At 44.6% G+C, this 13,273-nt stretch overlaps 1 protein-coding gene across 1 annotated transcript in view; it reads right to left on the reverse strand.

The window, feature by feature from the left end:
* PRKCH (protein kinase C eta) overlaps positions 1–13,273 on the reverse strand; it is a 130,535-nt gene that overhangs the window by 15,661 nt on the left and 101,601 nt on the right. Inside the window, exons 11-12 of the mRNA XM_009564404.2 lie at positions 7,671–7,809; positions 6,527–6,715 (exon numbers count right to left, since the gene is read on the reverse strand). Coding sequence (XP_009562699.2) covers positions 6,527–6,715; positions 7,671–7,809 — 328 coding nt within the window. The remainder of the gene's footprint in view (positions 1–6,526; positions 6,716–7,670; positions 7,810–13,273) is intronic.

Raw genomic sequence — 13,273 nt, forward strand, 5'->3', positions numbered from 1 at the left:
GAAGCCAGGAAGGAAATCCTAACTCCCTCATCTTGTGCTCTGACAGCAAAAATGCGTCCATGAAGCACAGGTTGTCAGAGCAGGACCTGGCTCCTGCTGACCCACAGAGCATCATTATTGCTGTGGATAAGTTTGAAGCACTAATTTCCAGGCACAAAAGACCTCTGATGTTCTCGTGGTAGAGCAAAGCTGATTTTAAGCAACTCTGCAAGAGCAAAGTCTACAGGAGGATGGGGAAGTTGTGGTGTCTGCATGTTAGACTTCAGTCATGTTGTCGGGGTGCAGAGAGCACCAGGGTATCACAGAGGGGGGAAGTGAACTCAGTGACACGAAGCAGCAGACAGTTCACTAAAACAAGAGTATTCTCCTTTTGAGTCAGCATCATCTCCAGGCTATTGATCTCTAGAAAAACACATCAACTTCAAATTTTTCTTTTGCACCCTCGGCACTGTATTGTTGACATGCTTTTTCTCTGAGATACAGGTCACTCTTGCTCTCAGCTGAGCTCCCTCACCTTTCAATACCTCTCACTCTTCACACTAATGCATCTGCATTTGGATTCCCCCACGCTGTTCCACATGTGCTGGGCAGGAGTGCAGGCTGCTAAAACCACAGCCAATTTCCTCTGCACCTTCCTCTTTTCTTGCCTGGTGTTAATTTTTCACACAATAAACACTTGGAGAGGGACAAACCCATTTTTGCCCAGCCTCCTAACTCCGGTCATATTTTCTTCAAAATACATGTTTTTAATCAGTTGGAGGGAAAATAGGCCTTGGTCTCATTTGTGTCCCCAAAACATCCAAGCCTCACTTTTGGAAGAGTCGTCTCAGCTGAGTGTTTCAGAGCTGACATTAAGATTGGAAGTTGGCACACAAACACCAAGAGACATCTTTGGCTTCAGCAGACTCAGCTGTGACAGGAGTTCAGAAAGCCAGGGTGCAGAACGCAGAGCAATGCTAACACTTCCCTGGGGAGATGCTGCTTTCTTGTCCCTGCCGTTACCTGGCTCTGAGACCGAAAATATCTAAGCTGCAATTGCTCATCCAAGTTTCCAAGCCTTTGGGCCAACCATTGCTGCGTCAGATCATCAGTCCATGGAGTGACTCTATAGGCTTAGCCCTTCTCAACTGAAACTAAGCTTGGAAAGAAAAATCCCAGCATCTTTCCCTGTGAATTTGCTTCCCATTACACCATCAACTTTTGAGACCCGATTTTCACCGTGTCCCTTCATTTTCCCCTCCAACTAAACCTGACTGTGAGTGAGACAGCGACTGAACTGCATTTGAGAAAGTCATATGTGAAGAGAGTGAAACATGATGCCAAAATACCACCTCACTTACGGGAAATGAGAGGATTGTATTTCATTTTGCAGTTCTCTCAGCTGAATCCCAAAGCTGCCTGGAAAGCCACCCTCTATGCTCAAGCACATTTGCTAGTGACAATCTACAAATTCAGAATCTCACCACGCCGCAATAAAGCAAACTCCAGCTGCACTCTCATCATAAAAAATACAGTGCAGCAGTATCTGCTCTCTGCATGCTCACAAAGTTTGTCTTTCACAGTCTGTTCACCATCAGATACTGGTGACTACTCTGCCAGCTGACGGTAAAGAGTATTTGAAAGGATCATATTTACAGACAAAACCCCATAGCTCTTCTGGCATAAATTCCTTGCAACTGCATTCAGGTGGGGTTACGGAGAAACCCTTTCGGGGGGGAGGAATCAAAAGCAAAGCAAAACTTACGTTTAGAGCGAGATGAAGTTGTCTGAATCCATTCAGCAGCAGTTCTCCTTTTCTGCACTTTTTTTACTCCCACAAGCAAATCCATGCCCAGTTTGACTTGCTCACACAAGCAGGGGAGACCCCAGTTTGAGTCTTCTGTGCCTGACTTGAACCATCAATACCTAAATTCCCCAGTGACACACTCGGACAGGGCAGTCACACTCGTGTCAGAGTCAGACTTTCTGCTTCCCTCCTCTGGAAGTATTGATTCCAGCAAAATCCTGCTGATTTACACCGCTTTAGCTCTGCCCCACTCTTTCCTCAGCTCTGAAGGAAAATATCAAGGACCAAAGAACTTTAAAAAGGGAAACAGATGAAACATCCTTTTTGCTGGAGTACAAATATTTTTGCTTTCAATTCTAAACAAGGTCCCAGGGCATTGAGGTTGTTTTTGTTTTCCTTGGTACCAGTGCTCAAAAACACACCAGGACCACCCAGTGACCTAAATTTGGTCCTTAGGATGTATTTTGATTATCAGGAAACTGCCAAGATGAACAGTATGCAACCTTTAGAAATCGGGTGGTTTCTCATGGAGGAAAATTGGTACAAGACAATTATGGTAAACAAACGCCAAAGCAAATAACACCATCTGTGAAATACTTCCTAAAACCCTATTATACTTGTTTACAAAGAAGTTCTTCAAGAAGGCAAATGGATCAAGTGCTTTCTAAACCCAGACATATCCATTTGTAGAGCATCTCTAAGCACCTACGTGTAATTGTATCTTCTTGGCAGAAGAATTTGATTTTAATTTCAGAGCCTTGTACTACTCAAGACTAAGCGAATTCTTGCTAGTCCTCTTCAAGGTTAGAGGCCAGAACTTTAGTGAGGGGATAATCCAGTTATTAAGGCTATTAAGGCCTTAGCCTGCGATACAAGAGACTCCAGGTTTAACTTCCTGGCCTTCCACATGCTTCCCATCCCAAGTAGTTACTTATAATCATTCGCGTCATTGCAGTAGTTGAGTTCCAGAGCTCATAATATCATGGGTTAGAAAGCACTGTCACATCTGTATATCAGGGGGCTCAAGTTCACTGTTTATTGGAGGTAAACACAGTATGAATTAGAAGATGCTCACATAGTAATAATGCTGTATGTAAGAGAAATAATATTAGCATCAGAAGTCTATGAGAAAAAAAATCTACATATTCAGCACCTAAAAAATCTACTGTCTACCTTCATAAAATAGCCACAAGGGAACAAAAAAACCCAACCAAACAGGTTCACCACCCTGTGTTATCCTGACAACGAAAAATACTGACTAAACATTCTCAGTACACTGCAAATATAATACCTCAGCAGCAATCACATTTGTTATGACTCAAGAGAAACGAAAGTGTGTGATTTTTTTCTAATTTAATCTAGAGCCCTAGACAATCTTGTGACAGGATGTTTCCTTCCCATTAAAGCTAACATGCTCTGATGCCTCTAAAAACTCAGCATAAAGAAAGGGAAGAGGAAATGAGGAGTTCTTCTAGCGAACAGCTCTTGATCCTAAAAGCAGCCAGTGTGAAGTTGCAGAAATTCAGGCAGTAGCCAGCTATCATCAGCGCTGTAAATTAATATGCAAAAGTATCCTCCAGATAGCAGCCACCCAAGGAACAGAAACACTGAAGAATTTCAGTTGCAGCTTCCCACTAGTGAATCACAAGACTCCTAGTTAATACCTTAAACTTCAGCCTTTTCCCCAAAGCAGGCACAGAATCACAGAATGCTTTGGGTTGGAAAGGCCTCTTAAAGCCCACTCAGTCCAATTCTCCTGCAGAAGCAGTGACGTATTTAACTCAATCGGGTTGCTCAGAACCCCTTCCAACCTGACCTTGAATGTTTCCAGGAATGGGGCCTTCACTACCTCCCTGGGCAACCTGTGTCGGTGTTACATTAATCTCATTGTAAAAAAAATTCTTCCCTATATTCAGTCTAAATCTACCCTTCCTTAGTTTAAAACTATTACTCCTTGTCCTGTCACATCAGGCCTTGCTATAAAGTCTGTCCCCATCTTTCCTACAGGCACCCTTTAAGCACTAGGAGGCTGCGATACGGTCCCCCCCCCAGTCTTCTCTTCTTCAGGCTGAACATAGCACAGAGCTTCTCTTGAGCAACACATGCATTTCAGAGAGGCAGTTTTGCTTTCATTTGGGTTTCACCAGCAGCACGTGATACAGCAGACAAGCAGAGTGACTGGAGAGGAGACCTTTTTCGGGCAAGTAACCAGCAATTGCTAAGTTCACTGTGTAGTTTTGGAAATGCTGAGTCTCTCCTTAAATTCTTAACTCCCTTCTCAATTCTGGCTTTCTTCCTTGAGTGGCTGTCATCGAGGTGCTTGCCTGCTCATCACAAAAGGGGCCCACTGCTAAAGTTGGGCTCTGAATATGGGCTAAGGCAGCCTGGGGTGACTGCAGCTTGCGCTGTTTCTATGAGGTTCCAATCAGAACAAGGAAAACAAGTATTTCATCCAGATGCTAAAACACAAATCATATTTTATTACAACCTGAAATTCCTGTTATGATGAGCATATATCTGATCGCATTTTACCACCATCTCATACTTATGCAAGATACCTGCAAGAAATCCACTGTACTATTACCTGTCACTGCAGAGCAGGAATTGGTTCAGGCATTCAAGAGTCCCTACTCAACAACATGAATGCTGCTGCAGAACCTGCAATGAGTCTGAACTTCCCATATTATTTTTTTTTTAAATTTTAAATATGTTGCAGGTTATACCCAAAACACGAGGGCCTCCAGCATGACAATCAATCAGTCCTGAAGATAACCTGTGATTTCAAAGAACAGCCCTTTGCCTCCTCAAGAAGTGGCATGAGGTTTAACAAGACCAAACGCCGGGTCCTGCACTTGGGGCACAACAACCCTATGCAGCGCTACAGACTGGGGGAAGAGTGGCTGGAGAGCTGCACGGAGGAGAAGGACCTGGGGGTGTTGGTTGACAGTGGACTGAACATGAGCCAGCAGTGTGCCCAGGTGGCCAAGAAGGCCAACGGCATCTTGGCTTGTATCAGAAATGGGGTCACCAGCAGGTCCAGGGAGGTTATTCTCCCTCTGTACTCGGCACTGGTGATACCGCACCTCGAATACTGTGTTCAGTTCTGGACCCCTTACCACAAGAAGGATGTTGAGGCTCTGGAGCGTGTCCAGAGAAGAGACCTTATTACTCTCTACAACTACCTAAAAGGAGGTTGTGGAGAGGAGGGAGCTGGCCTCTTCTCCCAAGTGACAGGGGACAGGACAAGAGGGAATGGCCTGAAGTTCCGCCAGAGGAGGTTCAGGTTGGATATCAGAAAAAAATTCTTCACAGAAAGAGTCATTGGGCACTGGCAGAGGCTGCCCAGGGAGGGGGTCGAGTCGCCTTCCCTGGAGATGTTTAAGGAACGGGTGGATGAAGTGCTTAGGGACATGGTTTAGGGAGTGTTAGGAATGGTTGGACTCGATGATCCAGTGGGTCCTTTCCAACCTGGTGATTCTGTGATTCTGCGATTTTATTCTCAGCCGATTTCTGTGGAATTTATTAGATTCATTTTCAGCTACAGAAAGTAGTTGCTCAGTTAACATACAACAGAAATCTTTCAGCAGAAAACTTCCAGATTCTTGCTACTAAAGACCTGATGATGAAAACACTCTCTCTTTTAAATGGTCCCATAATTGGGACTACTGGGGGTGTTGGACTAGATAACCTGTAAAGGTCCCTTCCAACCCAAAGCATTCTATGATTCTATGATTCATTATCCCATTTCTTTGTATCAGTCTCCACAAGTTCCTATTAATTATTATTTATCCAACTATTTCTAAGACCCTCTATTACCACAATATTTAGTAGTATCCAGACTTGAATCCATCTTTGTTGACAGTGCTTTTGCAAGAAAAGGAAATACTCTGACCCTTCTCGCTCTCTCCAAAGGGTGCTTAGAGCTATGAGGCGATATGATCAGGGGCAGGAAGAAGTCAGAAGCAGAACAGCCAAGTTAGGTCTCCTGAGTCGTAGGTTAACACGCTCATCATTTAATCACCTTTTGCTTCATTACAGTAAAGCCAGTCAGTTCTAGAGCACTAGGCACTGCTTGTACAAGCACAGCCTGAAACCTTAAAAAGCTTAATTCCCACGTCACAGGCAAAGATGTGAGGCATGTGGATAAGAGAGGTCCTGGGAAAATTTAGGAATACATGATAGAACAAAGACTAATCAGAGCCAGAAACAGCTCTCCTCAAACTGTTTGCTATATGCACCCATTTTTTCGTTAAACAGAAACCCCCAAAGACTGTCTTTATATGCAGGTAGACAGTAGCCCTGGGGAATGGCTGATACTACCAATAGTCAGAAGTAAGGATTATCACAAAGAATTCACTTCTTCACCACTCCAGTTGCATGGAAATAATACGGTCACCGCTGATTAAACACTCTGTGTGTACCTGCTGCTTCTGTTCTGGAAGATGCCCATACGCTGTAAATCATTAAGTCAGCAGTGGAATGCCCAGACACACAGACATACACACACTTTGCTTGCCAAGTTGGCTGCTCAACCGTGCAGAGGACATAACTATGCAAACACACCTAAGTGTGGTAGGATTATTTTTTTTGTGTGTTTACTCTTCAATCCAAGATAAGAAAAGGCTCAGGGTCAGGGTAACCACAATCTCTGAGTGCCCGTTCTCCAGTCCGCTTTCTTTTACTAGATTTAGGCTGAAGAAAGCCGGGACAGAGAGCATGTAAACAGCCAAGGAAACTCACCGCTTTGAGGATTGCCACTGCATCCTGCTGTAGCCATGTTGGGTAGACAACTTCATCATTCAGAATGGCCTCAAAGAGGTCGTCTTCATTCTCTGCCTCAAAGGGCGCATGGCCGCACAGCATCTCATACAGCAGCACGCCCATGGCCCACCAGTCAACATCAGGGCCATACAGCATCTCCTGCAGGATCTAAAGAAGGGATGGGAAAGAAATATCAACGCTGAAGCTTGCGAAACTGAGCAGAGGAGGAAAATGGATTTGAAACATTAATGCAGAAGTTCTTGCTGCATTCTAACAGAACTCTCTACTAAGCTGGCTGGATGTCCAGAAACATATAGGTGATCTGAAGTTGAGAACCCCCAGATCTGCACTAAGGTACATCAGATCCATTAAACAAGGGCTGAACTAGCTTGGCTGCTTACAGAGCCACCTGGAAAACAAGCCCTTAAAATAATGCTAGGGCTTAGGAAGAGAAGAGGCATTTCAGCAATACTGGATGAGCCTCAGAAACAGCAGAGCAGCCATGTGTGTGGGTTAACAACACTTTTTCCTTGCCTCTGGGAAGGAAATGCTTACCCAGCTCCAAGGGCAGGGCTTTCAGCTAGAGAGAAGAAAGAGCATGAGTGTGTGAGAAAGGCACAAACGCCAACCACAAACAAAAATTCAATTGTGTTGAAGAATGACCTGAAACCTTGTCAGAACATCTGGCAGCATCTGGAGGGCAGCTGTTCCTTAAAGAGGTATTTAGTAATTTTGCAGTGACATTGGGGAATGACAGAGAAGGGAAGGAGGTAGAAAAAGGAACTAGAAAACAAGGGAGAATTCAATCTCCTTCCAAATAAAACTGGGTCGGTATCTGTATGTGCCTCTCAAGATTTTTGCAGCTGTGCCTCCATTTTTCACCTCATGTATCCTAAAGAAAAATACAGGCTTATCTTGGTGCCTACAGCAGCCTGAAGGTTTACTCATGGTTTGCTTACACAAGGGACTGATTATACGAGCATACACCTAGGAGGAAACCTTGCACGTGGAAGTCAAATAAGGGGTAGCTAAAGACACCAAAGGGTCCACTTGCTGCTCAAAGCTAACCTACACTTTTGATATTGTAACCAAGTTTTCCTGGCCAAAGAAAGGTTTCCTCTACCTCTGGAGCAATGTAGTCCGGTGTACCACAGAAGGTGGCTGTGGTAATGCCATCGTGAATGCCCTCTTTGCACATTCCAAAGTCTGCCAACTTGCAGTGACCCTCGTAGTCCAGCAGCACATTGTCCAGCTTCAAGTCCCTGCAACGAGAGCCATTCAACGAGTTGCTACATGCTTGGAGCAGCCTCAGCACAAACGGAGGCAGCGTCCCAGGCCTTAGAAGCTTAACCTGCAAACTGGATAAACCTCATCATCATAAAAAAAATAAACAGAAGTAATGCAGGAGGGGTTTTCTTTTGCTTCATCTCTTACAAAAGGGAGGAACACACATCATTGTGTCGAACTGCATTTAATATGGGCAGGTGCTATACGAGTTTGCCCACATGGTTTTCCAAACACACCATAAGCCTGGCTGGCAGAGCTCCTGCTCATTTAGCTCTGGGACTCACTGGAGCAGAGGTTGCCAGAGCTTCCAAATTGCGTAATGATGTTATGATGCAGCAAAACACACTGCATAGGAGGTGCTCTGATTCAGCAAAGCACAGTGCCGGGAGCACGCAGACGAAGCTGGGGAGGCATGTGAAGTCTCTTCAGAGGGTGAGCAGGTTTCCTTTTCTCTTGAGGTTTGAGGGGTTAAGCTCTAGACTTCCCTGTATCATGGCAAGTCTGACTGATAAACCTCACCTGGAACGTTATCTGAGCTGAGAAATAATGAAACTCCCTGCTGACACCACACCACATGGGCAGGGTGAATCTTCAGCCAGCATAGAATGCCTCCACCATAAGGCAAAAAAAGTCCTCCCACATGTATCGATTCCAGCAGGACTGCACTAATGTAAGAAGTGAATGTCCCCCCCCAAGTGCTCATTGGGGTGGGGACCTCCTTGCCACAGTCACAAGAGACCTGCAGCCAAATGCTAGTACAAGCTGCAGAAAGGCACATTTTCCAATACGTCACTCCTAACAGTCTGGGAGCTCCTCATCAAAAGCAGAGATGCCAAAATGAGAGAACCCTAACAAAGCTTATCAGCCTGCCTGACCTTGAGATTGCCTGAGGGAATAGCCCGCAGTCAAGCAGTGCCTGCGGGAACATGACCAGAAAGCACGGAGTCATCTGCAAACTCAGGCAATGCCTACCTAAAAACACATACCAGCTTGCAGCACCTCTGCTTTTTAGCTGCTAGACAAGCTCTACGCACTGTCACAGACAGAGGAAAGAAGCTATGATGGGAGCTCTGTGTGGTACAAATAGGTCACAGTTCATTTTTTGAACCATGTCAGGTATTGGCCCAAGAGTTGCGCAGAGTCCTCATAGCAGCTCTGAGGCAGGGAAAGCATTGCTATCACCATTTTACTGAAACAGAGGACACCATATATGCCTAGACAAAGCCACTTTCAAAGACATTCAGATGCTCAGACAGGGATCAAATAACTAAATACATTCCAGGCTCTTATGGCCCTTTTGTGAAATCTACACTGGATTTGATCCATTTTGCCTTCTGGTTGTATATCCATTTCCCCGGGAAGGGGAAGCAATGGGGAGCCTGGTAACATAGGTGGTGGTGTATCAATATCAAAACCTATGAGAGAGCTGAAAGCTGAATTCAGTTTGATCCTGTTCAGCATCAGTCTATGACCTTAAAGTGAAAATCAGGTGGTCGATTGCTCTGTTTTACGTTGGCACTTCTACAGCCCACACCACCCCCAAAAGCCCCTCTGGAGCTTGCAACGCTTCTCCCTCAACTTCACTGTTGCAGTGGAAAGATCAATGACACACCGTGCTAGACAACCAGAGCCACACCCTGTCCTAAAGAGATAAGAAAAGGTATTATTAGCATCGTAAGAACAGATGGGAAAGTGAGGGGTAGAGGTTAAGAAATTTGCCCTTGTCCCCCAGAGCCAAGACTGAACACCAGCTTCCTGAATTCCAGCTCCAGATCTTCATTACAAGATCATACATACTATCTCAACAACTTTAACATAGCACAGCAATAAGACAGAAAGAAACCCCTCCGTAAGGATGCTGCCATTCCCAGCAGGCCTACCAGCCATCTGGTGGCCAGTGAAATTTGGGTTCTGAGCACTGTGCCCATGCCTGTCTTATGCTGCAGAGTTTGCTTGGGGGGAGATGCTCTGCAGAAGACACTTATTTTTCCCCTTCTGAGAATCAAAACTGGCTACTAAGGCCTGTGGGCAATGGCCTGTCTTGGAAACGCTTTAGGCTATCACAGTGAGAGGTATTGTACATGTTCACCCATGACAGTATGCCTTCAGCAGCAGTTTTCAGCCAAAGCTCCCTTGCTCTTCCCTGTGGTTCCTGGCAGAGCAGGGAAACCCTCCAAGCGTGAAGGCAGGCCTTGTTTCCAGGAATCTGCAATGATGTGGTCGAGACATGCAGTTTATTCTTGGCTCAGTGTTAAATGCAGCAAATACCTTTTCAGTCCTGGGCAGGCCTGACTGTTGGAGGCCCCTAAAGACATGACTGGAAGAGAAATACTAGTGAACCTGCTTGGAGATCCCCCTTCCAAACCTCCCCTCAGTCCCCAAAACATCTGCCACATCCTGGCATGCTTTGTGAATACCTCAAAATACACGTTCCTTATACCTGAGCCAGCAGAAACAGTCACGTACATTGACTGAGTGAGCAGGTGACAGTCCCTCACGGACACGCTGAGGAGCAGAGGGAAGGCACACTCACAAGGCAAGGCCAGCTCTGCAGACCAGGTCACTGGCTACTCTGCATTTCTCAGCCTCTGCCCCACAGGACATGCTGCAGAAATCAGCATCCCTGCTAGCTGTATAACGCATGATGGTTATAATCAAGATGGCAGGAGCTTCTGCAGGTGCAACAGCCCTCTGCGCTTGCTGCGTCCTCCCAGAGAGCCTTTATCTATGTCACAGCCACTAAATTATAACCGTGCACCTCTCACTGACTGCATATAGTTTTAACCACCCAAGGCAAACCTGCAGCCCTTTGGCTTCTCTACATTGCACATTAAAACCCATTAAGAGTGCCTGTTGTGTCCCTCTGCAGTTGGAATATCGGCTTCTCCGGACTTCTTTCCAGCAATATGAAACCCAAAACTTGCATTACTTATTTTCACATCATCTGTAATGTGACAACACCTGCTCAGGCACTCTGGCTACGTGTGGATCACTTCAGAAGAGGACCTCCCATGACCAATGAAGGCTTCTCAATGGTCTTTGCTTGGCAAGAACACAGGAGATGGTCCCATGCATCCTGTCAAAGCAGGTCTTGTGGGTCAGCACAGTAGCAGGCTCAGCTATGTGGTTCCTCTGGAGCCTGCTCTCTCTAGCTGCCCTCTAAGCTAATTCTCTGAGAAAGTTGTGGTTTGGTCTCATGTTTGAACATTTGTCTCAAACAATCCCGGCAGCTGTAAGCTCTGTGCTCAGTGCTCAATGTTGACAGGTCTCCCCACGCGCTGTACCCCTGTGAACCAGCACAGCCACAAGAGAGGAAAAACACTGACAGGTTTCTGAGATTTACAAGGAGCTCTTCATTTCTGCAGTGAGGATTCCAGGAAGCTGATGAAACTGGAAGTCATCCAGCTCAAAAAGACCAAATCTACCTCATTTCCTTAATACTTGCATTTTCCATTCAATATTTTTAGCAGTTCGATGAAGCAATAACGGCGGAGAGGTTTTCTGAGGGCTGCATTTCTAACGTCCTGCTGAGGTTTTGCCCTCCACTGCAAACCTCTGCTGGCAAACAGGCTTTATTTTGACTCAGAAAGGCAGCTTTTGTCCTTGAAGGCTGCTATGGCACACCGTCTTAACGGACTCAGTTTAGTCTAGACCCAGAAGAAACGACAAAATTAGCTGCTTCGGTGTCACCCGCTGGAAGAGATGTTCTTTATACCTCTGCTGCTTGAGTTTAACATTAGTGAAAAATTACGAAATTACAATTGCAGATGATACAATCCTTCCCTGAAGCATCTGTCAAATGCTATTTCCCTGCACTGGGGAGTTTTGCCAGTGAATAGGTGTTATACACGTAACTGCCACTCGCTCTGCTCAGATCATCTCACTTGTGATGTAGAAGCTATATTTGAAAGGATGAGGCTAGGGTGGGGGTTTTTTTCCTTTTTTTTTTTTTGGTTTCAGCACCCTGCATTATAAGGGCTGCGCATGTGGTAAGAATTTACTTTGCAGGAGTAGTAGTTGCAGAAACTAGCTTACATTTTCAAAGCCTCAGCTCAAGGTTCTCCCAAGTTTGGCAATTCTAAAGGTCCAGTTAAAAGCTCATAAAAGGCTGGTGTTCCCATCTCAATGCAAATCATCTAGTCATGAAAGATGTAGCTACAGAGCAGTGAGAGCCAGGCACAGACACAGGTGAGACTATGAGCCAAACGTTAAAATATATATATATATACACACACACAATTAGAAATAAAATCGCCAAATCTGGAATTGGCTACATGAATACCTTCAGAATTTGAGTCTTCAGCATGTAAGGTCATTTAGACATTCATTTGGAAACACTTGCAAATATGCATTCAAATTCCCTTCACAAGTAGGGAGTAGATTTTGATTTTTCTCCACCTCTTCTGCTGAAGTCATTTTACTTCATAGAAATACTGAAATCTCCATCACGATGGAGAAAAATATGTTTCTATTGCCTGTTCTGGTAACTAAAGCAATATCAGTTTCCAACTCCTGCTCCAGTGAAATTGTAACAAATTTTTGCAAAATGAAGCAACTCCAGCCAAGGAGAAGGAAAGACACACAGCCTGGAGAATAGCACAGTTGGTAAGACACTCAGCAAAGAGGTAAGATTTTTCAGGTTGGAGGCCTTGTTGCAAATACAGTGGGCAATGGATTTAAACGAATATTCAGATTAAACAAGAAGGAGAGCAGATAGAGTTCTCAGTTTTATATAAAGCCATAAATACTCATGTGATGCTAATATTGTTTCCCATTATGTAAAGCCATAAATACTCATGTGATGCTAATATTGTTTCCCATTTTCCTTTGCGTTCATAACACTCAAACCAAAATATTTTATTCTATTTGAATCCAACACTCTCTTGAGCTGTAAAAAAAATGCTGCTTTAAAAAAAACCCAACAACTATTTGGGTCCCACGAAACCCCAAACTATTTTCTATCTTTCTTTCCACATCAAATTGTGGAGACTCAGTTACCACATTCAAAGCAAATAATTATTTTCACAATTCTATTTCCACCAGCTTTGGACAATGGACATCCATGTTTTGTTCCCAAGCTTTGGGAATCACCACTTTGGGAATTAAGGATTTCCAATCCTGGGTGCCTTGGTTTGTAGAGGACTCACTTAAAAACCCCTTCACAGAAAATGGTTCACTTCTCCTACTAAACATTACATATTTTTATGTTTAACTAAGTTTTTATAATGAGAAGCTCATAGTCTCACAACATCAAAGAAGAGTTAAGCAAATTTCCTAAGCAATGGTAAAGTTGCGTGTCTTGGAATCATAGAATGGTTTGGTTTGGAAGAGACCTTAAAGCCCACCCAGTTCCAAGCCCTGCCATGGGCAGGGACACCTCCCATTAGATCAGGCTGTTCAAAGTCTCATCCAATCTGGTCTTGAACACCTCCAGGGATG

The sequence above is a fragment of the Cuculus canorus genome, chromosome 5, assembly GCF_017976375.1.
Source record: "Cuculus canorus isolate bCucCan1 chromosome 5, bCucCan1.pri, whole genome shotgun sequence".
In the NCBI taxonomy this organism is placed as follows: domain Eukaryota; kingdom Metazoa; phylum Chordata; class Aves; order Cuculiformes; family Cuculidae; genus Cuculus; species Cuculus canorus.